This window comes from Dreissena polymorpha, chromosome 5 (assembly GCF_020536995.1).
Source record: "Dreissena polymorpha isolate Duluth1 chromosome 5, UMN_Dpol_1.0, whole genome shotgun sequence".
NCBI classification, from domain to species: Eukaryota; Metazoa; Mollusca; class Bivalvia; order Myida; family Dreissenidae; genus Dreissena; species Dreissena polymorpha.
Window position 1 is genome coordinate 98,587,687 of NC_068359.1, and position 26,334 is coordinate 98,614,020.

The 26,334-nt window shown below is 36.7% G+C and overlaps 1 protein-coding gene and 1 pseudogene across 5 annotated transcripts in view; both read right to left on the bottom strand.

Moving 5' to 3' along the window:
- Window positions 1-274: 274 nt before the first annotated feature.
- Window positions 275-5,367, bottom strand: LOC127831501 (macrophage-expressed gene 1 protein-like; annotated as a pseudogene).
- Window positions 5,368-8,823: 3,456 nt separating this feature from the next.
- The window catches only part of LOC127831987 (unconventional myosin-VI-like), a 60,005-nt gene continuing 42,494 nt past the window's right edge, over window positions 8,824-26,334 (bottom strand). For 2 of the 5 annotated variants that reach the window (XM_052357114.1, XM_052357112.1), the window contains 7 exons: window positions 24,833-24,911; window positions 23,581-23,735; window positions 21,961-22,035; window positions 17,565-17,668; window positions 16,059-16,190; window positions 14,795-15,016; window positions 8,824-11,710 (listed from right to left, as the gene is read on the bottom strand). In XM_052357114.1, the coding sequence (XP_052213074.1) occupies window positions 11,520-11,710; window positions 14,795-15,016; window positions 16,059-16,190; window positions 17,565-17,668; window positions 21,961-22,035; window positions 23,581-23,735; window positions 24,833-24,911 (958 nt within the window). In that variant the 3' untranslated portion in view covers window positions 8,824-11,519. The remainder of the gene's footprint in view (window positions 11,711-14,794; window positions 15,017-16,058; window positions 16,191-17,564; window positions 17,669-21,960; window positions 22,036-23,580; window positions 23,736-24,832; window positions 24,912-26,334) is intronic. The other 3 variants (XM_052357117.1, XM_052357115.1, XM_052357113.1) reach the window with 2 other exon arrangements.

The following is a 26,334-nucleotide window of genomic DNA, read 5'->3' on the forward strand; positions in this document are numbered from 1 at the left end:
TGATTAATAATAAATTATGCAAAAGCGAAAATTGTATGTGCCTTCAGCGCTTTGATTACTTAAACGCTTTAGGGACGAAGCATCATATAGTTAAACATTCATTTCATCGTTTGAACTAGGAAAAGCCGAAATACGGGTGTAAAATGTCAATGTTCAGAGCTTGATTGTGTATGTTTATCTTTAGTGATCTTAAATAGTAAACAATTAATACTAATAACTAATTGATACAAATAATACAATTCTTACAACCATTATAAACTTAAATCGAGATGTATGATATTATTTCATTTAATTTTGAAATCCACAACAGACAACATGTACGTGCAAAAATTATTCAGATGTGACGTAATACTATCCCATTTTACCGATATTCAGTACTGGATGTAGATTGCATGCAGATGATTTATTGGTGATAATACAATATTTGTTTAACCTATGTATGAGAGACAAATGTCACCAAAACATATTTCAAATCATGCTTTAAATATAGAGCACCTTAACAGAAAATCTTGACTTTACGATGTTATAAATGTAGAGCACCTTAACAGAAAACCTTGATTTTACAAAAATAAAAAATTGTGGGTACTGATTTTAACTGTTTTGCATACAGTTTAATAAACTGCAACACAATTATACAGTTCACGTCATTGTTGGGGTTTCGATCGCCGTGTAGCCCAGGTTACGCGTTGCTGCCGTGATTGGACTGCCATCTCCTCGCAGATTCCCGGTTCCGCATCCGGCGGCGTCGGGTGCGAATGAAGATCAGTGACGTCACGACAATGCAGAACGGAGATAAGAGCGATGTAGCCACCCGATAGTTCAGACGAAGCTGACAACTTGGTGCTTGATGACGAATCTGATTTGCGTATAATAACTTCCATGGTCATCTGTATTCCTGACTGTTTCAGGTTTTGTGGAATCATGGTGTTTGCCTTTTCTAATGACGTCCAGACGTCCCCAGCTTCGTTCACCACAACCGAGTGTTCTTGGTCTTCAGAAAGTCCTCCCTTTGGGGCGTTCATGAACGGCGGTTGTTTGATCGGTGGAAGGCCGCTGGCTGTGATGGCGCCTGTCTTGATGCAATAGTGAATAGAACAGTCCTTATCTACAAGAGCAAGATGTTGACTGTAACTTTCAGGGCATGCCGCCGGGTACGATTGGGGACCCGACTCACGCATAAAGTTTGTCAGCATACTCGAGTGGCCTGTACTTTTCAGGGGGTCGGATCGTTCCTTCAACGCCAACGGATTGCCGGACTTACAACTAAAGAAACCGGCAAACGGAAGTGAATTCTGCGTCCCTAATTCATAATCATCACTTATGCACACAACAAGGACTGTGAGAAGTTTCATAGGATAAAATTTAGGCAGGCAGGACTTTGACTGTGTATTTACGTTTGCTGTGTTTTTGGTGTACACGCCACCAAAAAGAAATCCGCTGTTCGACGCAATCTTGCCGGTCGCAGCGCACCAGTAGCTTTGATAGTCAGCTTGGGCCGAATAGGTCCTGGTGTTACAACAGTGGAAGAATAAACAGCATGTGTGACACTCTTGCCGGGATTCGGAGGAACTCGCAGAACCCGTCTGAAGCTCAATCGCTTCATAACCAGATGGACAACTGAAGTCGCCAGTCTGTGGATTTGTTTGCCTTGAAGAACTACAAAGGTCCTGATAGCCACTACCGTTGCACGTCTGATACACTCCTCCGAAAGTGAAATTCGTCTTGGCCGGTTAACAAGATCCGTCGTCTGCGTTTGCTTGAAAACAGAAGTTTGGTGAGTCCTCACGTGTACATCCGGCGATTGTGTTGTGCCTGTTATAGACCTCGACGGCATCCTTAACTTTCTGTGAGACCTGGTAGACGACGGACGGAGGAACATCAGGGAGATTTACGTCATTGACCAGGTAGAAGATTGGGTCCCCGGATTTGTCCAAGGCAACCAGTTCGTTGTCAACGTTATCAACCAATTGATTCGCCGAAAAATTCGTTGGCCTTAAACGTAAAAGAGTGCTTAATCTTATTATCTTCTACAAATATATATACAGTATGTGTTAAAACCAAAAAATATCGAAGATTTTATACTCGAGTGTGTTGGTATCAATTTAAGAAAAACATTTGAGCCTAACTATGTGAAAAGGGGGTTTAATGAATGTGCGCTTTTATGTTATTTTTCGCTTACGCAAAGTCTCTTCTTAGCAAATATTCAGTTTATGCGGAAACTGTCGTCCCTGATTAGCCTGCACGGGCTTAACAGGCTAATCTGGGAAGACACCTCCGAACATTCATTAAACAGCCTATCAGAGAGCGCGGCTCTTATGAGGATGAACGTTCTTGTTTTTTCTTCATTGCCTGCAAAATTTAGCGAAACAATAAGTCTCATAGCATCTGAATGAACCTGAATGCTGGACCACAGTATGTGAAAATCTGTGAGCTAGTCCGCGAGTTCAAGTATTCATTCGTTTGCTCCTGTGAGCTTGATTTAGAATACTTTGCTTCTAAGTTAAACACGTTGAAAAAACTAGCGCTGGCGGATGTGGTGATGGTTGTCTTCTGACCTTCGTACTTCTTGAGGTAGTCTAGTGAAAGATGATCAACCTGAAAGAAGAAGGCTGAGATTGTATAATAACTAATAAAGGATGATATTTAACATTGTATATTGTTATTGTTGTTGTTGATGTTGTTTTGCACTAGGTATGAGTTGCGAAGAATAGATGGTGAAAAAGAAGAAGCAGTGGGTGTAGTGGGTTTAGAAGAAGGAGTAACCGTAGTAGTAGGTGCAGTTGTATAAGTTTAGTTCAAGAAGAAGTTGTTGAAGTACTTTCCAAAGTGGTAGTACAAAAAGTAGTAGCAGTGGAGCTTTTCACGAAGAAAGTCAACCTTCACCTGAACGAGAGCGGTCCCGACATCTAGGCTGGTAATCACGTGGGTTCCGAGTCCCTGATGAACAGCTGACTCTCGTAGCGCGCCAGGTCGGTGCGGTTCAAAAATAGGCTGGCGGCGATCTTGTAGAGTCGCTTCCGGAACGCGTCGCTAACCGGCGTATCCGGCTCCAGCTTCGAGGAGTATTGCAAATACCGCGCCTGAAGTCAAGTAAAACGAATTATAAATACATATTATTCTAATAAAATAGAGAATTACGTCTTACTGATTTGTGGTCATGTGTGAATATATTGAGTGACGGTAAGCCCCGTGTATGGTCAATGTCTTATTTCAGTCCTCAGAAGCTGCAAGTCGTACAGCTTTTTTGTTATGTGGATACAATATTATTGTTTCATATTTACGATCTATCTTACACCTACCGGTATTGTTTGCTTTATATTTTTGTGTAAATGCATCGCCTACTTGGTTGTTAAATACATGTTTTAGAAAAGCCCTATTTCTTTAGACAAATAACATACAAAAACACTATTGCAAAACCGTTTTAATTGATGTCCGATACTAACGACACTATTGCACTTAACCTATGTGTGCACATTTAATTCACGCATCATGTATTGACAATATGTTTTTCATGTTTTCTTACAGCATATGTTAGTCTTATGGAGATCGTTTTATACGCGCCTTTGGTTTGTGATAAAGTCTGAGGCAAGTTTCAGCTTCGGTTAGCCTTCACACCGTGTTAAACTCCCGATGCTTGGCATTGACAGGTTCAAAGCGGTGACCCCAGTTTTAATCATAGTGCGTTTATAATTGATGTATATTACAGACCTACTGTTGATATACAGTTGATAACCACTGATAACTGCTCTCAAAATCTAAAGCTACACACGAATCCTGAATATATTCTTAAAGGTTTAATTGTTTTATCTACTTTAAATATGCTCATAGTACATATTTTTCTGTCTGTCCTAACATTTGGAGTACATGTTTTCATAAACATATCATATAATTTGATGCGCGGTTCGTGAAATTCAGGCTTATCGTCAACGATTTTTCGGTGAAATCCACACATGCTTATCGAGGCCGACACTTTCCGTTTTATGGTATTTTAAGTTAAAACGAAGTTTCTTCTTAGCGAAAGTTTAGGCGGAAAGTGTCGTCACAGAAGTACAAGGTTCCGTTTTTAAGGAAAATGCAAGTATATACATCGCGTATATATTTTACTTAGTTGTATGTAACCTACCTGAACTCGCGTCGTGAAGGCTTTTTCGTTGTGCTGCGATGAAAATTTAAACGCATTAACTTACACGTCTTAATGACCGACCGGCTTGTAACTAAAACGCATTAACTTACACGTCTTAATGACCGACCGGCTTGTAACATTTCGCTCATACGAGCCATATTGTTTTTCTACTTAATGTTATGTTTTCCTGTTGTAAAAACCCACCTAGAATTATGAACTTGAAAGTAAACTGGATTTATAAAGCGCGCTGTATTTATCAAACTTAAATATCTCAGTTATGAGCAAAAATTTGATTTAAAAATCTACATGTTATCATTTGACCACAGTATATACAAGCAAACGATGAAATCATTCATTCGTGACGATCGGATGCTTAAGCAAGTGGGAAAGGTAGCCTGCAACATGCCGAATTGCTGTTGTGCTCCTGAAATTTTATACGAGACATTTTGATTTTAAAATTATTTTTTTGTTTTCCTGGTGTATCAATCCATCTCAATTGAAGAAATTGAAATAAAATTATAATCAATTTTCACGTGCAAAAAGATTAAACCACACCTACCCCACGTGCAAAAGTGCCTGATTGTCACGGATGAATGATTTTAATCTTGCACAGAATATAGTCAAATCACATTTGAAATTTTAAATAAAAAACAATAACTCATTACTGAGATATTTAAGTTTGAAAATGGTTGCGTTAGAAAAGTCTCCAAGTGTGTATATATACCTCGAGTAATTACTCCAATGTTCAAACAGATTGGCGGTGGTCTCGACGTGGCTCCTCTTAAGCGGCACCGTGTACACTCCATCTGGTAACAGGAAGCGACCATCCTCAGTTGTGCGACACTGGGAGAAGTTAAGCTTCACGATCATGCCGGTCGTCTTGTTGCGCAGGTTGTCCCACCCGCTACCGGGCAGCACCTCGAACCGGTACCGGGGACCAGACTGGCCCATAATGCACGACCGAGGGTCTCCCGAATGGTATATTGGCGACAGGTTCGTGCAGTTTTCACTCCCCACAATAGCAACAATCACCAGAGTCGCCCACGCGCATGCGACAATGTTCAACACTGCCATGAGTGGTTGTTAACGCGGCGACGGTTCTTGACGAATTAATGAAGCATCAAACGAACACGAACGTTAATTATTTATCACGTGGACTATGGAAGATGAAGTTTTTAATGAAAAGAATGTCGTTTCCTGTTAATCTTTGGTCTTGTTATCGTGGATGGGTGTTTCGTTACTAATCTAGACTATTCTTTCTAATTGTTAATCAATCAAGTGGCATGTGCAAATGATTCACACAGCTACATGTAACAACAACGATTGAAATAAAGTTGCGGGTGTAAACCAAATATGATATAAGAATTTTAAATAAAAAATTCGACTCAAGCGAAAATAAATATCGTCGTTTGCAATGTGTATGGGTACCATTGTAGCTCACGCCATTGATAGCCAAGTATAAAATAAAGAATGGTGCTATTTTTATAAGAATATTTACTTGCTAATAAAATGAGCTTTCGATATGTTATGCTTGCCACATTACATGAGATTTTAGTATTAGAACGCAAACGAATGAATAACTGTCGCAAATATCAGCTGGTTCCCGCGACATTTAGATTGACCCCTTTCACTGGAGGCCTCATCCCTACGTTTGGCAGATATGACTACATATATGAACAGAGGAAGTGGACCACGTGGGGCCGGGACCCGTACACGAGGCGGAAGGAAAAGGATCCAAGCCCAGTCCGGCCTGCCACGAGTTACACGTGGAAGAGGCCGGTCCCTTTGAGAGTGGCGCATGTGGACCGCACTAGTCGGTGTCGTCTGGCATTTACGAATCTCATTGTGACTTTGAAATGTTTAAATTGATGCGTACTTTAACCTTTTTGATTTTAGTAAATTATATATTATTAACAGCAAAACGGTACGATTAATCTTTGGCATACATGTGTGTAAGAAATCAATTAATGTTTAATGTATAATAGTTTCATTGAGATTAGTGAATACAGACACGTCCGATACATATTTGCTACTTATGTATTACCTTAAGAATTTCGTAGAAAAATTATTGTATTGTATCGAACACTAGACTTGCTTGATGTCCTCTGAATAATATAGTGAATGTTATAATTTGGTTGATGGCCCACGTTTCTGTGGGATATTATGAATACTTATTGTCATGTTAAGAGAATAGGGCAAAGGGAAGCGAATTTTCTATAGGACCAATCCCTACAGAAGGTGTGTGACAAGGGCCGTCTATAGAGTTGTGATGTCAATGCTGTGTTAGATGAGGTGTGACAACTGTGTGGGCACAATGGCATGGTCTAAGAATAAACTTACAACACCTGAATAAACAACCCTGCGCTCTACCTACTGAGCAAGCCGTCTAATTTTGTAAGGTGCCACAGGGTATAAATTCATATCTATCGTTAGTAAGTTATTTGTTATTCATGTCGAGTAGTTTTAGGTAGCTCTGATATAAAGTCTGTAGTCTTAGTCATTTTATAGTTAACATATAGTTGAATTTAACCTAATTTAGCACATGCATGTAACAACCAATCATACACTTTCCTCTTTTATTAAGTTGTTTGCTGAAGGTTGCTTCAGACAGCCATTCAATCTTTGATTGAAACATTATATTATTTGTGTAGGACATTTTATATTTCTGCAGGTAACTTATTTGAATCTTTTATTTATTTTATCTGTCAATTGTTTGTATTGTTATTTAAGACATCTGACGGTTACGGTTGTGTTTATTAGTTATTTATTAAAACAAGGGCTGTTTGTAAAACATGCATGCCCCCCTATATGGGCTATAAGTTGTAGTAGCAGCCATTGTGTGAATACGTTTTTTGTCACTGTGAATGGTGGTGGTGGTGGTGGTGGTTGTGGTGGTGGTGGTTGTGGTGGTGGTAGTGGTGGTGGTGGTGGCAGAAGAAATAGTAGTAGTAGTAGTAGTAGTAGTAGTAGTAGTAGTAGAAGTAGTAGTAGTAGTAGTAGTAGTAGTAGTAGTAGTAGTAGTAGTAGTAGAGTTGTAGTAGTAGTAGTAGTAGTAGTAGTAGTAGTAGTAGTAGTAGTAGTAGTAGTAGTAGTAGAAGTAGTAGTTGTAGTAGTAGTAGTAGTAGAGTAGTAGTAGTAGTAGTAGTTATAGAGTAGTAGTAGTAGCAGTAGGTGGTGGTGGTGGTAGCAGAAGAAATAGTAGTAGTAGTAGTAGTAGTAGTAGTAGTAGTAGTAGTAGTAGTAGTAGTAGTAGTAGTAGTAGTAGTAGTAGTAGTAGTAGTAGTAGTAGTAGTAGTAGTAGTAGAGTAGTAGTAGTAGTAGTAATAGTAGTAGTAGTAGTAGTAGTAGTAGTAGTAGTAGTAGTAGCAGTAGAAGTAGTAGTAGTAGTAGTAGTAGTAGTAGTAGTAGTAGTAGTAGTAGTAGTAGTAGTAGAAGAAGTAGTAGTAGTAGTAGTAGTAGTAGTAGCAGCAGCAGCAGTAGTAGCAGTAGTAGTAGTAGTAGTAGTAGTAGTAGTAGTAGTAGTAGTAGTATGCATTACAAAAATGCAGTTAGCCTTACATTTGGTAAAATTTAAATATATTACAAGGGAGGCAAATCTGTAACAATAAATTTAAACTTATTGCATTTGTTTCCCCTGTAGTGTATTACCTCCCCTGTCCTGTTTATATTTATATTAATCAACAAAATTAAACATTAACACAATATTTAATATACAAAATATACAAAAAATCTCATATTCTGATAATATTTTTACTGATCCACTGTATTTTACTAAAAGGATGATGTTTCATTGGACTGATAATTATAGATTTAGGATTACAGACCAGTTGCTTCAGTAATATTGTTCAGAGTGTGCCCTATTGGCCGCGTATGCATTCTTGAATTATCATTCAAAAAACCATTTTACTATTTCGAGTCACCGTGATCTTGACCTTTGACCTAGTGACCTCAAAATCAATAGGGGTCATCTGCAAGTCATGATCAATGTACCTATGAAGTTTCATGATCCTAGGCCCAAGCGTTCTTGAGTTATTGTATGACAACCACCTGGTGGACAGACCGACCGACCTACCGACCGACCGACATGAGCAAAGCAATATACCCCCACTTCTTCGAAGGGGGGCATAATAACTTATTGCGAGTAATATTCACACTGCCATGCAACGCTAGTCATTATTAATGTGTATTTCATTTGAATGCATACATATATTATCTTGATTATATACCTAATTGCATGTATTAATTGTTTCTATTTCAGATACCTTAATCGATCTATTAAAACTTTAAACCTCGATTGATTCGATAGTTTGTCGTCGAATCCAAAGTACGCAAATTGCGCGTAGCTTGGCCGGCAACAAATGGTTTATCAACAGGAAGGACCATAATTCTTCATACATGTACTAATATATCGCAACAAAGAACAGAATGGGTGTGCTGCAGGAGTAGCATATCTGTTAAATAATCGCCATTACCTCTGTAAGTTTGAATGCTTATCAAGACACTGCCTCACTTGCTTCGATCACCATTGGCAGGACAGTTTGCACTTATTTTAAACTAAAAAAAGCAATCAAATTTGATTTCCTCTTAACATCCATGTAGATTAATAATTAGCCAGGAAAAGGCCTTACCCTCATGGCATCATCTGGATATGTTCATATTCATAAACAATGATGTGGGCTTATACAAAAGTTAACACACCGGGCTATTCACAATTAATCAACATCTGATACAAACACAAGGTCCACATCACAACAACATATGAGACAAACGCAAAACTCAATCATGTATAGCATACAAATACATAGGTGATGTACATAAGGTGCTTAATAATTTATTCCATATGGGATGGCTGTATACCTCAACAAGACTCTGTGGAAAAATGGCTTCTGGAAAATAACAGACACATAACCCAAACTAGCACAAGCACATAGCTAATCTACCTAACTTCATCTAAAATCAGTTCTTTCCAAAGATTTTATACAGTTGTAAACTTGTAAGGAAGTTTATAAGTCATTCAAAATGTTAAATCATGATTTTTTTTAAAATAAAATGTAATGATTTTTGTCCAGCAAAGTACATAGACATGATAAACACTATCAAACCCTGTGTAAAAATGTACAACTATCAACATAAGCTGGGGCATTCATTCACTTCAACACTTTACCATACTTGCAAACTTAAAAAGTAAATAAATAGTGTACAAAAAAAAGTAAGTAGATACTAACATCACAAACCGTGTATACAAAACCCCATATAAAGACATAATATTGACGAAGAAAATGCCATATATAATTATATATAACCCATTTATGTAAATGAATATTTGGACCATCTTTAATACAAATTCAAAGCAATATAGTGGAGTAGAAGTTTCAGTGGGAAAAATAGTTTCTAGAAAATAGCGGACACATAACCCACACTAGTACAAGTATATAGCTTATCAACATAACAGCAAAATCAGTTCTTTCTAACAAAAAGGTTATACAGTTTTAAACTTGTAAGGAGGTTTGTAAGTCAATCAAAATGTAAAATCATGATTTTTTTTTAATAAAATGTTATGATTTTGGTCCAGCAAAGTACATAGACATGATAAACACTACCCACCCTGTGAAAAAATGTACAACTATCAACATAAGCTGGGGCATTTATTCACTTCAAGACTTGTTCATACTTGCAAACAAATTGAAAAATTTATAAATAATTTTACAAATAAAGCAAGTAGATACTAACATCAAAAATTGTGTTTACAAAACCCATATAAAGGCATAATGTTGACTAAGAAAATGTCATATAAAAAAATATATATAACCCATTTATGTAAATGAATATTTGGACCATCTTTAAAGCGAGATTATATGATTTTTAATATGTGTTCATTTGTAATATATTGATAAAATATGTTACAAGAACTCATAATAGGCAAGAAAAATTATACATTGAAGACGAATTTCATAAAATGCAGCAAAGACAAATTAGCGCCCCGAGCCAATTGTAACGAAGATATTTCGTAAATATTTTCCTACAATAACTGAAGCATTCGTCTTTGTAGTTAGTGTTGGTGTGACGTATGAATAGATATCGTTGCAGGAATTTAAAATTAACCGTTAAACTAAATTTAGATTCACATTGTACATGCATGATGTACAGGCTGGCGAATTCGACTGTACAGTCTTTTTCGAATTTAGATTTAAATATCTGGCTTATTTCGCATTTTTCTACACATGTTCTTCTTAACTTTTATTAAAATTTACATGGAAATTTTTGTTCAATAAGTTTCTTAAACATTTTAATTAAATTCATAAATATTTGACAAAATCGTATAATCTCGCTTTAATACATATTTCAAACCATGTACCGGTAGTGGTTTAGAAGATTCCCTCATTTCCAAAGCAAATTAATAAAAAACAGTAATGTCTACAAATGAACTTTATCTTGGGCTGCAACAAGATTGCAAATGTATTGAGTTCAGTTTTGCAATATGCTTGTTCCTTATTATAATGTTTTGCAATATGGAGTTTTCTTTTTACAATGTATTTCAATATGGGGTGTCCTTTTAACAATATATTGCAATATGGGGTTTCCTTTTTACAATGTATTACAATATGGGGTTTCCTTTTAACAATATATTGCAATATGGGGTTTCCTTTTTACAATGTATTGCAATGTGGGTTTCATGTTTTAAATGTAATGCAATATGGGGTTTCCTTTTAACAATATTATGAAATATTGATGTTGCGTTTTGCAATTTATTGCAAAATGGGTTTTCCTTTTTTCATATATCGCAATACGAATGTTCCCTTTTCACATAAATTGAAAAACAATATTTATTTCCTGTTGCCCCATACATCGCAATGCAGGTTTTCTGTTTTTCAAATTGTTACAACATGGGTTTTGCAATATTTGTGCAGCCCTATCATTTACCATAGTGAATATAACTTGACAACTGGCCGCTTTCATATATGTAAGTAGCCAGTTATCAATCCCAATGGAATGTCTCAAGTTGTAAATTGGATCATTTTGCAACATAAATGCTTACAGAAAAGACGTAAAACCAGAAGCTTTTGACAAATATTATACCATCAATAAAGAAATAAATGCAAACAATAAACCTACTTATTACAACAGAAATAGACAAAACCACACTTACAATTAATTTAAACTTTGGAAACTTTAACAAACATTTAAATCTAAAAACAATACAATTTGATCTATGTTGCCAATAACCATAATCACCCTTTTAAATAAAATGCAAAAAATGCTACAATTATTTTAGCTTAGGTCCAAATGTCTATCTTTATACATATAGTTCTAGTTCTAGTTTTGTTGTAACATTAATATTTAACAACTATTTTGAATATCAAAGCAAACCTAATCACAACACTACATGAATCTATGTTTATTTTGCTATACCAATGCGTTTTTGTAAGAATTTGGATGTTATTTGGTTTGCGTTTTGCCTCAGATATTCTGCGCCATTGTTCTTGGCCCATTCTGTCTCGAAGTCCTTGCCAAGTACTTCTGCGCCCTTTTTCTTGGCCAGCCCTGTCTCCTCTAGACTGAGCTCACACATATTTAGATCATCCTTGCCTGAAAGTGATAGCATATTTAGATCATCCTTGCCTGAAAGTGATAGCATGTTTAGATCATCCTTGCCTGAAAGTGATAGCATGTTTAGATCATCCTTGCCTGAAAGTGATAGCATGTTTAGATCATCCTTGCCTGAAAGTGATAGCATATTTAGATCAACCTTGCCAGAAAGTGATAGCATGTTTAGATCATCCTTGCCTGAAAGTGATAGCATATTTAGATCATCCTTGTCTGAAAGTGATAGCATATTTAGATCATCCTTGCCTGAAAGTGATAGCATGTTTAGATCATCCTTGCCTGAAAGTGATAGCATGTTTAGATCATCCTTGCCTGAAAGTGATAGCATATTTAGATCATCCTTGCCTGAAAGTGATAGCATATTTAGATCATCCTTGTCTGAAAGTGATAGCATATTTAGATCATCCTTGCCTGAATGTCACAGTACTGGATGACTAAAGCTTGTCAAAATTATCGCAATAACACCTCCTTCCTTTACACTAGATTTTGTATTGGGAAGCAAGTTGTATTACGGATGTTATTAGCACAGGCTTATCAGGGACGACACTTTCCACTTTTATGACATTTTTCGTTGAAATAAAGACTCTTCTTAGCAAAAATCAAATTAAAGCATAAAGTGTCGTCCCTGATGAGCCTGTGCGGACTCCTCAGGCTAATCTGAGACAATACTTTACGCACATGCATTATGCCCTGTTTTCTCAGAACGCATTTCATTTATGTAGTCAGGCAAGGATTTAAATCTCTAATCCTTGGATTAGCAATCCAGCACTCTATCAACTGAGCTAGATGGCAACTATACATGATGAATCCAGTATACAGCCCTCTTCTCACTTTCATGGAGTTCATTCGCAATTATGATTAAGAGCCAATGGTTGCCAATAGTTGCCAATGGTTGCCAAATGAAGCCAAAAAAATCTGATTTGATTCTGGACATTTTTAATATGTTCCTAGGGTAGAACAAAAGGTTAGAAGAATGCTCCCTGCACAAACTAAGAATCTTCATATCTCAAGCAGGAAAGCAATCTTGTCACATCGCATACAAATATTTATTTCAATATTGAAAAATGTATTCCCGCCAAACAGTATACAATGTAATACCCGGTACATTGTTCATGTGTGTTTATTTATCAATTTATTAAGTATGTAAATTAAATGTTATGTAAATCTTTATTCAATCAATTTATTGTAAACAATTATACTAAAAATCATGTTAAAATTGTATTAAAATAGTTCCTTGTAGAAGAAATTTAATTTATAAATAAAGTGTACAAGTTTTTGGCTTAATTGGTAATACAAATCTTAAACAGGAGGGCCAAGATGGCCCTAGTTGGCTCACCTGAGGAGTCGGTTCATTCAATCTTTACCAAATGTCAAACTTGACCTAGATATTGTCAACAACAAACATCCTGGTCAAGTTTCATCATTATTGAACCAAAACGCTGGCATATGGAGTGTTTTTGTTTTTGTAAGATTTGACCTGGTGACCTATATTTTGAGTTGACCCCCCCCCTTACCAAACATCAAACTTTGCTTACAAAAATAAATATTATGACCAAGATTCATAAAATCTGAAACAAAATTGATAGAGTGTTTACAAGGATTTTGTATAATATAATGAAAATTTGGACAATCTAAGGGCAATAATTATGGCATTAATTATGTGATATATATAAAACCAATCTTTGTACAAAGTTTCATGATGATTGGGCAAAAAATGTGATTTCTAAGCTTTTTATTACTAAATAAATTTAAGAAAACTGCCCCCCCCCCCCCCCGGCAGCCATGTTATTCAACTGACCGGAACCATTTTCAAACTCAACTCTCATATCAAGGAAACAAATGTTCTGACCAAATTTCATGAAAATTGGGCCAAAAATGTGACTTCTAGAGTGTTTACATGTTTTCACTATATACATATAGAGAAAAATGCCCGCCCACGGATGGCAATGTTTTTTCACCGATCTGGACCATTTTCGAACTCGTCCGAGATATCAATAAAACCAATGTTTTCACCAACTTTCATGATGATTGGGCAAAAATTGTGACTTCTAGAGTGTTTACAAGGTTTCTCTATAGCCAAATCAGGAAAATTGCCCCGCCCACTGGCGGCAATGTTTTTCAATGGACCGGAACCACTTTTGAACTCGACCAACATATCATTAAGGCAAACATTTTGACAAAGTTACATGAAGATTGGGCATGAAATGTGACTTTACAGTGTTTACAAGGTTTTTCTTTTTTTTTTACCTAGTGACCTAGTTTTTGACCCAGCATGACCCAGTTTCGATCTTGATCGAGATATCATTGGGACAAATCTGCTGATTAAGTTTCACGAAGATCAGACATGAAATGTGGCCTCTAGAGTGTTTAAAAACCAAATGTGGACGACGCATGGACGGACGATGGACAAAGACCGGTCACAAAAGCTCACCTGAGCAATCAGGTGAGCTAAAAACCTGACCCTGAACTGGGCGCTTAACAGTTTTATTGCTATAGCTATAAAATTGGGTGATTGTTATGGCTTAAAGCTACCTGGTTACTGATATTGCAACACCTATCAAAAGCTGGACTCCTTATGAGCCATGCTCTGATAAAAGGGCTTAACCCTTTGCATGCTGGGAAATTTGTCGTCTGCTAAAATGTCGTCTGCTGAATTTGTAAAATAATCATTTTCTTCATTTTTTTTCAAAGAATACTATCAGAATAGCAAACAGTTTGGATCCAGATGAGACGCCACGTTCTGTGGCGTCTCATCTGGATCCAAAATGTTTGCAAAGGTCTTCAAAAGTCGGTTCCAGCACTGGAAGGGTTAATGCATGTTTATACAGTATAATCCCAGATTAGCTTTTGCAGTTATCAGCGACAATACTTTCTTCTTTTATGTAATTTTTGTTATTAATAGTAAAAGGAAGTCTCTTCTAACAAAATCCATTCTAGGTGGTGCCTTCCTAAATTATATGGGCGAGCTAAACTTGGACGACCCTTTACTCACATGCCTGTTTTTACAAAGCAAGACTGATATCCATAACAAGAAGTCAACTTTGACCTGTAATTAAGACAACATACCAGCAACCATCAGCACGGGCGGCTTGTCAGGGTAGATTTCCATCTGGCGTGCAATCCACTGTCCGTCAAAGTGGGCGTACCACATGCCGTGTTTTTGCTGGGCGCCCTCCCTGTACTCATCGGCAGGCCGGGCAAACGGAATACGGAAGAACCGCTGAACGCCGTTTTCCTCTTGCTGTTTAGCCGGTCCGGCGGGTGTAGGGGGGACTACCACATGCTCGGCTGAAACATTAGGTACTGTTATCAGTTAACAAACTCTGGACATTATTTGTTGGTTACAGCAAAATACAGTAACATTTCAAATCTTAAAAAGAACACATGTGTTAAACTTCAAGAGATGGATTTTTTTGTATTTATTATCTATACATATTGCTTCTTTTGAGGGAAAAGCCAGCTTTCTTCGTGACAATTGTGTTACTGTTGGCTTTAGGTGACGTAGTTTATGTGGGAACATTGGGAAATAAATTCTTATAGGGTTACATAATCTATAGACTTTTATGCATATATATTATTCACAGAATACAAGCATCCTCCTCTAGAAATCTTTTGGTTTAAGTCACAAAATATCAGCCCAAAACTTTTTATTACAACATTGATTTTGAATCACACTTTACCATTTTTGCAATAATTTACCCCAATCCTAAAACTCATCCCAAGCCTCATGCACTCCTGCAGTCAATTTATCTTTGTTTGGTTTACTTAATTAAGAAGTCATTTCACACTCACTTTTCAGGCCTTAAAACACTAAATGGCTTAATATTCTTACAGTATGGGATTAATTTTCATCCAATCAAATTCCTGCATTGATCTATTAAGTAAAAAGTGTAATCATTAAGATCAGGGTCTTAATGCACATGTTTTCTTACTTTAGAAGATGTAGTAATTTTGAGGCTGTAGTAAACATTACCATCTTTTGATAACTACTATAAACATGTACAAACATTTACAAACTTATCAAAATGTAGGTTATATTCTAAGTAAGAACATTGGAATAACATCGTATTGGCCAACAAGGGAGTTTGCTGCGGTTGGTATGCTGCGGTTTGAAAATTGTGTGTTATGTTCACTTGAATGTTCGTCACTTTCATGATTATTTCATATCATGGAATTGCTGGGTTACCAGTACAAAAGTGCACACACTTGTTAGTAACTTTGGGCTTAAAGATGTTAATCCGTTACCTAGAGCAACAAATCAACATCAGCAGTTCAAAAGAGCAAGTACTTAAGGCATTTCTGACTTAAAGCTATATAATGTATCCCCCACCTTCATTCTGGACCTGTACTGGTGCCCGCTCATCCTGCTTCATGCCCTGCTTCTTGTTCTTGGACTTCCACGAGTGGTACACCTTCAGGCGGCGGTGGAACTCTGCGCGGCAGGCATCTAGTAGCTCCATGTCTACAGCAGTAAACACCTCAGTTCAATATGATGAGTTGAAGGTTGGTGGATTTTGATTAATGTTATAAGTGGCATGTTCACTGAATAAAGCGTATTTTATTTCAATTAATGAGAATATCCCCAAAAAGGCATTTTAACATTGTTGTGTGACATAAATGTGTCATTTTTATAAACGCTAATTAAGATATTCATTTATATATAATAACAACTTCAGTCACATTCATATGAATGCTGCATTCTGATTGGATAATTTGTTCACGTGACCGGTTTTTCATTTTCCGATGAGCCCACTTTGTATGCTGTAGGCGTTTATGCAAATTAGGCGTAATTTTCCCCCGACAGTTCATACACCAATGAAATGCAGAAAAATGCTATTCAATTCTTAAATAAACAAGCGATGTGTTTGTGAAACACTATGTCCCCATATATTAGACCTTTGACCTTTAAGGATGACCTTGACCTTTCACCACTCAAAATGTGCAGCTCCATGAGATACACATGCATGCCAAATATCAAGTTGCTAGCTTCAATATTGCAAAAGTGTACATGAAATGAGCGATTTTGACCCATATATTTGACCTTTGACCTTGAAGGATGACCTTGACCTTTCACCACTCAAAATGTGCAGCTCCATGAAATACACATGCATTCCAAATATGAAATTGCTATCTTCAATATTGCAAAAGTTATGGCAAATGTTTAAGTTGGGGCAAACAAACAAACCAACAAACAAACCAACAGACAGGGCAAAAACAATATGACCCCCACTGTAGTGGTGGGGGACATAAAAATTCCATAGAAGTTGGCTATTTTTGTAGGCATGAGTTCAAGTCCTATTGAAAGCATGTATCAAAAAATATTTTTAGTATTGTAACAATTTTTCTTAACAACTTTGAATAAAATTGTAACAAGATAAATGTCTGCTGAAAAAGGGGGAATCTACATGCTTATATTTAGAGGAACATTCCTTAATTAATAGTGCTAAAAATATCAAATATAATAATAAAATTAATGCACTTTTAGACTAAATATGCTCATGAAGTTGCAAACAACACAATTTTCAATATGCAAGTGGAAAATAATTACTAAATGTTCTAAATGAATTCTAATTAGCAACATTTACATATTTCACCATTTTTACACCCAAAGGAAAAATACCCCCCCCCCCCCAAAAAAAAATATTTTATAACTCAAATCTTACTTCTCTTGTAAATAAACTTTGTTCTTTAAAAGGGTATGCTGTCATAACACAATATATAATAAAGAAATGCATAAATCTCATGTAAGAAACACACTGACTATAATAGTAACACCATACAGAGCCCTGACGTGCATTTATGTAAATTTATCATATCATGTTAGGTATGTGCCTACCACAAGAAGTGTTGATAGCGTCGCGGAGCTCAGCATACTTCCACTTGGACAGGTCAAACTTCTTGCCAGCCTGGGCCGCTCGTTGGGCCATCACAGCATCAGACCTACATTGGAGCATGTGGGCGTAAAGTACAGGACATGACATACCATTGAACTGCTGTTTCCTGTAAAACTAGAGTCTCACCAACAAGTCCTATCTGTTCCTGTCAGGAATGCCTGTATTTATCATATTTGTCTATTAGTCTCTTTCCAAATGTTAAGTCGTGTAAATGACAACATTTAGAAATTCCACACTAAGACATTTAAACAGAATTCTGAATTTCCTAGCATAACTACTTAATAAATACTGTTATTCAGGCTTGGTGTCAGGCTAATGCATGACTGCACCAATTATAAAGTTTCAGATATTATAATTTATATTTTGTGAGTCATGGTCATCAATTTTCAACAATGCCCATATTTGTTATTTGACCTGTGTGACCTTGACCTTTGAAGTGGGCTTGAAAAAAGATCTTTGTCCATATAAACTAGAACTATTCCAAAGAAAGGTTATTGTTATTTTTATTTGTCCACAATTACATACAATTGAATTCTATGAACAAAATACTGTTTACACTATTGCACACCGTTAATGATCATCACAATTAAACTTAAAGTAATGCAAATTTAAAGTACAACAGTAGTAAATTGACAAGTATTTTTTTAAGGGTTTTAACTATAAATTGAACTGTAAATATACTTTAACAAGAGCTGTCACCATAGAATGACTTATGCCCCCTATAAACGCTTGACAGAAGTTATGAGCTTTTTTCGAAACCTAAACACAGGAAAGGCCTTGTCCATATACACATGCATACCAAATATGAAGGTTATATCTCAAGGGACATAGAAGTTATGAGCATTTTTGGAAACCTAAACGCAGATTTCGAAACCTAAACGCGGACCCTAAGTTCAAGGTCAAGGTCACAGGGGTAAAAAAAGTTGTGCGTATGGAAAGGCCTTGTCCATATACACATGCATACCAAATATGAAGGTTATATCTCAAGGGACATAGAAGTTATGAGCATTATTCAAAACCTAAACGCAGTTTTTGAAACCTAAACGCGGACCCTAAGTTCAAGGTCAAGGTCACAGGGGTAAAAAAATGTGTGCGTATGGAAAGGCCTTGTCCATATACACATGCATACCAAATATGAAGGTTATATCTCAAGGGACATAGAAGTTATGAGCATTTTTTGGAAACCTAAACGCAGATTTCGAAACTTAAACACGGACCCTAAGTTCAAGGTCAAGGTCACAGGGGTAAAAAATTGTGTGCGTATGGCAAGGCCTTGTCCATATACACATGCATATCAAATATGAAGGTTATATCTCAAGGGACATAGAAGTTATGAGCATTTTTCTAAACCTAAATGCAGATTTCGAAACCTAAATGCGGACCCTAAGTTCAAGGTCAAGGTCACAGGGGTAAAATTTTGTGTTCATATGGAAAGGCCTTGTCCATATACACATGCATACCAAATATGAAGGTTATATCTCAAGGGACATAGAAGTTGTGAGCATTTTGAAACCAAGACGCAGATTTTGAAACCTAAACGCGGACCCCAAGTTCACGGTCAAGGTCACAGGGGTAAAAAAATTTGTGCGTATGGAAAGGCCTTGTCCATATACACATGCATACCAAATATGAAGGTTATATCTCAGGGGACATAGAAGTTACGAGCATTTTTCGAAACCTAAACGCAGATTTTAAAACATAAACGCGGACCTTAAGTTCAAGGTCAAGGTCACAAGGGTAAAAATGTTTGTGTGTATGGAAAGGCCTTGTCCATATACACATGCATACCAAATATGAAGGTTATATCTCAAGGGACATAGAAGTTATGAGCATTTTTCGAAACCTAAACGCAAAGTGTGACGGAAAGACAGACAGACGGACAGTCCAATCACTATATGCCACCTTTTCTTCGAAAAGGGGGCATAATTAAAAAAGGACTTTAGGGCTTTATGATAATTTTGTGTTTAACAAGTTTGAAAAGCATGTAAAATGTATTAGTCTAGTCATGCAATATGCTTTACATGCAGAGCAGCGATTTTCTGATAGGAGTCCAAGAGTCCTACTACTACAGACTTTGAGGCACATGAGAGGGGCATGATCACAAATAGGATCTCAACATTAGAGGGGCATGATCACAAATAGGATCTCAACATTAGAGAGGCATGCTCACAAATAGAATCTCAACATTAGAGAGGCATGATCACAAATAGGATCTCAACATTAGAGGCATGATCACAAATAGAATCTCAATGGCAAGTGTTAAAATGTACGAAAAATGTAAAACGCTAGCTATTTTTCTCCGTGACAAAGGTTAAAATATGACAAAATATGCATCAATTTTTGGCTTATTATTTATTAATAATAAATAACAGACACTGATGCCCCCAACACCTTTTGAACAGAGACAATCCGCTATTTATTCTGCAATCGACAAAAAGACAAAGGGATATAATTTTTCCAAAACTGGCCTTAGTGAAAATTCCTGTCTTTACACTCATCTACATATTAAGTAACTTAGCTGTGAACATTAGAGCAAATCCATAAAGCAGATAGAGGCAATGAAAACACACAAGCTCGGAGATATACATTTTATCATATCCGAAAAGAAGACAAATTCATCATACAAAACTCATTGCAGCCAATATTTCTTGCTTTAAAATCAACTACACATTAAAGTCATTAAAAAAAGTGAAAGTTTAAGCAAATTCCACCAAGGAGTTAAAGACGAGTTGAAATCAACAAGCTTTGAGGCGTACGGACGGACATATGGACGGAAGGACAAAGGAATACTTTATGACTCCAATTTCATAAGGGCAGACAAATAAAATCATCTGCAGTGTAGTACAATTTTAAGTTTGATTATTGACAAAAATACTCAGTAATCCATTTTATTCAGCAGTACAGGTAGATGTCATGATACAATGTCAATATAAAACATTTCAACAAGTCATTTAATAAATACATAAAAGAAGCGTTGAATACGTGCAAAGGTGTTGGCCTGTGAGGGAGTACAAGGCAGTTGTGGTTTCCATGGATACAAGCACTTTGGGTGATGCGAGTGGGCATATACATTCAAGATATGCTTATTATATTAAAGGACAATATATAATGTGCATCCATGCTTCTTTTATTCTGTGGACCATTCCAATCTTTAAACTTCTTTAAATCCTTGCAATCATCTGTAAGCTTTCCCCTATTGTAGTCTGTCGGTCTAGATTCTCCATAATGAAAGTCATTATTATTATTGTGTTAAATGGACACCTGTTGTAAGCAGGCCGCAGCCCACTGTGATAAAACAGCAGGGCATTGAGGTTTGTTTTAATGTGATAACTATCAGAAAAATCTTCTAAATACAAGAGCTGTCCCCAAAAAGTTACTCGCAGGCTGTTCTGGTTCTATGCTGTTTGCATACAGCCATTTTTACTCTGCTTCTAAGTGGGAAAGGGTTAAGACAAACAAGGGGCACAATTCTGCTAAATTGCAGGTCACACAAATGGGCAGTGGTCAGTGATCTTGCATGATACAAACAAGGGACAAAATTGTCACAAAACCAGGTTTTCATTGTGAAATAAAAATCTGATAAAGGGAGAAAACTCAAACTGAACTTTTGAAATGAACAAACAAAATTAACCCCCTTTGTAAGTTTGTTTTTAAAAAAAATATATTTTTAGTCGTGGCGACCTTGACATTGGAGATATTGACGTGATTCTTTCGTGCGACACACCGTCCCATGATGGTGAACAAATGTGCCAAATGATTTTAAAATCTCACAATGAATGACATAGTTATGGCCAGGCCAAGCTCATTTATGGCCATTTTTTACCTTTGAACTCAAAGTGTGACCTTGACCTTGGAGATATCGACGTAATTATTTCGCGCGACACACCGTCCAATGATGGTGAACAAATGTGCCAAATGATTTTAAAATCTGACAATGAACGACATAGTTATGGCCCGGACAAGCTGGTTCCGCCAGCCCGCCAGCCAGCCAGCCAGCCAGCCAGCCAGCCCGCCCGCATTCGCCAATCTAATAACCAGTTTTTTCCTTCTGAAAACCTGGTTAATTTTCCTTCGGAAAACCTGGTTAAAGATTATAAAAGTTTTAGCTTTTAGTGTTTGCTTCTTTAAATGAGAATGAAACTATCAGCTAACCAACCATCAAAAAAGTGGTCGCATGCCATGTTAGACTGTACGTAAACTAAAGGACTAAAAAAACAAACAACCAAGGCATTTTAAGCAATCCGTAACAAGTACAAACTTAAAACATGGACAGATAACTGGTGAACAAGGGAGGCTATGCAAGGACTGAGTGCAGGATGTTCTTGAGGCGTAGTTCACCTGACAGTGTTGTCAACTGTCCACGGGTCTTTGTCGTTGCGTTTACCTGCCACCTGCCCAGCCGACGCCTCCCTACTTCCAAACACATCGGCATTTATTGATTTTTATATCATGTGAAAATGAAAATTTCCAAAGATATCAAACAGGCAGACACCCCAAGATTTTATGAGATTCATACATACAGAAAAGTCCTTTAAGACACAGTTTCATAGTTTTTTATGTGAGCATTTAGTGTGGAAAACTGACCATTTCCTGTTCTGTAATACATGTTATGTAAGTAATTTATAGTTGGAAAAAGCATACTGAAAGTGCAGAGTTAACCTGAATGTGTCTTTTTTCAAGTAAAAATACTGTATGGTAGACCTGGCAACTTAAACAACAAAGGAATCTTAAACAAGATGTGTTTGTGAAACACAATGTCCCCCTATATGATGTTTGACCTTGTAGGATGACCTTGACCTTGTGAAGGATGACCTTGACTTTTCACCACTCAAAATGTGCAGCTCCATGAGATACACATGCATGCCAAATATCAAGTTGCTATCTTCAATATTGTAAAAGTATTCATAAAATAAGCGATTTGGGCCACATATATTTGACCTCTGACCTTGAAGGATGACCTTGACCTTGACTTTTCACCACTCAAAATGTGCAGCTCCATGAGATGCACATGCATGCCAAATATCAAGTTGCTATCTTCAATATTGCAAAAGTATTTATAAAATATGCGATTTGGGCCACATATATTTGACCTCTGACCTTGAAAAATGACCTTGAAGTTGACCTTTCACCACTCAAAATGTGCAGCTCCATGAGATACACAAGCATGCCAAATATCAAGTTTCTATCTTCAATATTGCAAAATAACTCATAAAATGAGCGATTTTGGCCACATATATTTGACCTCTGACCTTGAAGGATGACCTTGACCTTGACCTTTCACCACTCAAAATGTGCAGCTTCATGAGATACACATGCATGACAAATATGAAGTTGCTATCTTCAATATAGCAAAAGTTATTGCAAAATGTTAAAGTTGGCGCAAACAGACAGACCAACAGACCAACAGACAGGGCAAAAACAATATGTCCCCCACTACTATAGTGGGGGACATAAAAACTGTGTTTGTTAAATGAATCAGAGTTTGTTTTGCAAGACTCTTTGAATTTCTCCTGAGTTGTATTTACAAATAATTATAACAAACCCCAATATGTGAAAACGTCCCTTTAGGTGTCTTGCAAATTCAGTATGGGTCCTTACCATCAAAAGAATGACTGCATATTTTCTATGTACTACATTTCTATGTACTACATTTCTATGTACTACATTTCTATGTACTACATTTCTATGTACTACATTTGAGCCGTGCTCAGGGCAAAGAGGGCTTTATATATGTGAGTTAAGTTTCATCTTAGATTAGCCTGTGCAGTCTGCACAGGCTAATCAGGGAGACATTTTCCACTCTTATAGTATTTATTCCTTCAAATGAAGTCTCTTCTTGGCAAAAAACAGTCTAAACGGAAATTTTAATCCCAGATAAGCCAGTGAATCATTCACACGCTAATCAATGAAAACACTTTACGCACATGTGTTTAAGCCTGTTTTAAAAAAGCTGCATACCTGACTAATGGAGGCAGAGTGACGTCATCCACCTGGTTCTGATCCTCAGCGGCCAATCGTAGCGCAATCTCTCTGTCACGCCGCTCCTGCTCGATGATGGCCTGCCTCTCAGCCTGCTCTGCGCGCTCCTTCTCACGCTGAACCTTCAACAGCTCCTGTAGGTAGAGAGGGATGTAGAGAAGTGAGCGTGAAACTGGCACATCTACTTTACCATTTGAGACACGTTCTGGGAAAACTGGACTTAATGCATGTGCGTAAAATGTTGTCTCAGATTGGCCTGTGCAGTCCGCACAGGCTAATCAGGGATGACACTTTCTGCTAAGACTGGCTTTTTGTTTAAAAGAGAATTCCTATAACCAAACAACTTCCATAAAAGCCAAAGTGTCATCCCTGACAAGCCAGTGCTTAGGCTGAGCTGGGACAACATTTAACGCACATGAATTAAGCCAAGTTTTCCCAGAATGCAGCTCATTTAAAAATATTGGTACAACTTGCATACAAACAAATCCTATCTCCTTATCTACTTAACATATTCTGTTAAAAATTCTGTTAAAAATTCACACATTTCTACAGGGTCATTAAATAAGGTTATATGCACATTAACATAACTGTTTTTAGAGTATAAACATTTTCACATTAATATAGCATTTTTGTATTCGTAACAATAGTTTCCTGCTGATAATTTGATAGTTATAAATTCACAAATGGAATCTATTGGTTGTTAATGTATTATCTTATATAAAATACAAGAGCACCGCATACCGGGTGCCAAGCTCCGCTAAGGGTGCAGTTTTGAATAAATGAAAGCTTGTCAGAATTATTTTTTTCACTGACCTTGACCTTTAACCTAGTGACCCAAAAATGGGTGTGGCATGTAGAACTCATCAAGGTGCATCTACATATGAAGTTTCAAAGTTGAAGGTGGAAGCAATTTGATTTTAGAGCCAATGTTCAAAACCTTAACAAAAACGCCGAGCTTATAAAATAACATATTCATAATCTATCAAGACAATCAACTTTCTGTTGTAAAGGTAATTCTCTGTGAAATATTTTTTCATGTGCTGCTTCTAAATTATTCACCAATAAACAAGCAAAAAACTTATTTACAAATTAATGTCTTATGCATATTGATTGAATGACTGAACACCTTTTTATTACTCAGATTTGACCTTTGCAGTACAAAAAGAAGCCAATGCATGAAATAAACGCAAGAAGAGCATCCAGTTCCACATAATCATTACTGACTATATACCTCCTGTTTCTTCTCCTCTGCCTCCCGTTTCTTCCTTTCTTCTTCGTCCTTCTTCCTCTTAGCCTCAATCTCAGCTTTTCTGAAACAAAACAACATCAACATGCATTGTTCCATAAGAGTGATTTGACCACAGTTCAAAACGAAGGTAAGAAATAACTTTGATCTTCTTCATATAATATTTCTTAGAAATTTAGATTGACCTGTCTGGTGAAATTCACGTTATTACTTAATATATGTAAAGAACATTATATAATATATATAAACATATATAACATCACTTTCAATTATCATATACCAGCAAGACTTATTATTTGAAATAAAAATTAACAGATCTCAATAAACACTACAAAATCAACTAGAGCTTTGTCACAGACGTGACGAAGACCCCTACATGCAGAATTGACACAGAATATTTAGCATGTTGTCTTCACAAAAAGCAGTGGACACCATGCTCAAAAACGCACTAAGTGACCCCATGACCTAGTTTTTGACCCGGCATGGCCCATGTTAGAACTTGGCCTTAAGATCATCTAGATAAAACTTCTGACCAAGTTTTGTGAAGATCGGATAAAAACTACTTGAATTATAGAGCGGACACAATGCTGAATGATAAAAAACGCACTAAGTGACCCGTGACCTAGTTTTTGGCCCGGCATGGCCCATGTTCAAACTTGGCCTAGAGATCATCTGGATAAAACTTCTGACCAAGTTTGGAGAAGATTGGATAGAAACTACTTTAATAAGAGAGCGGACAACATGCTGAATGTTTAAAACACACTAAGTGACCCCGTGACCTACCGTAATTGCTCTATGTTTTCCCCTTTTTTAGCAAAAATAATTATTTTTCGTGACTCTTTATTTTTGGACACACGAGTTTTCGTCTGTTATTTATGTCTCTAAGTTTTCGGACAGTATATTTTACAGCACTATTTTACCAAATTTCGAACCTGTTTTCGATATCTAATGACACTTATATCTAACCGATCATGGGGTTTTACGACCAGATTAACATCATAAAACATTGCGGGTGCATGCCTGAGGGCAATGGACCATTCCATTTGCGTTATTGGGTAAATAACCTTGTAAACCGATATTAAACAATGGTTTCGCCCGATAACATAAGCGTTATGACAATTACCAGGGGTAGTGCCAATTAACAGTTCAATTATCTACCGCAATAGTACTACCCCTTCTCAGTAAAATAACTGTGACAACTACAAAATGTTTCAAATTGTGATGCACCCTATTACAAGTTTTCCGAACAATGGAAGGTGTTACACAACAACTATCGGAAATGAGCAATAAAAGAATTCATAGTTTGCTTTTTTATTGCGTTAATTACAGGTTCATACAAGCGTGTATCGGTACATCACATACTCATTTTTGAACTCGTTGGTCAAAGTACAACCTTGAAGTAACTTTCTGTCACATAAATTAAGCATTTACAATTATTCAAAATGCAGTGCAAACATATATAACTGTAATTTATACTATACGGCCTA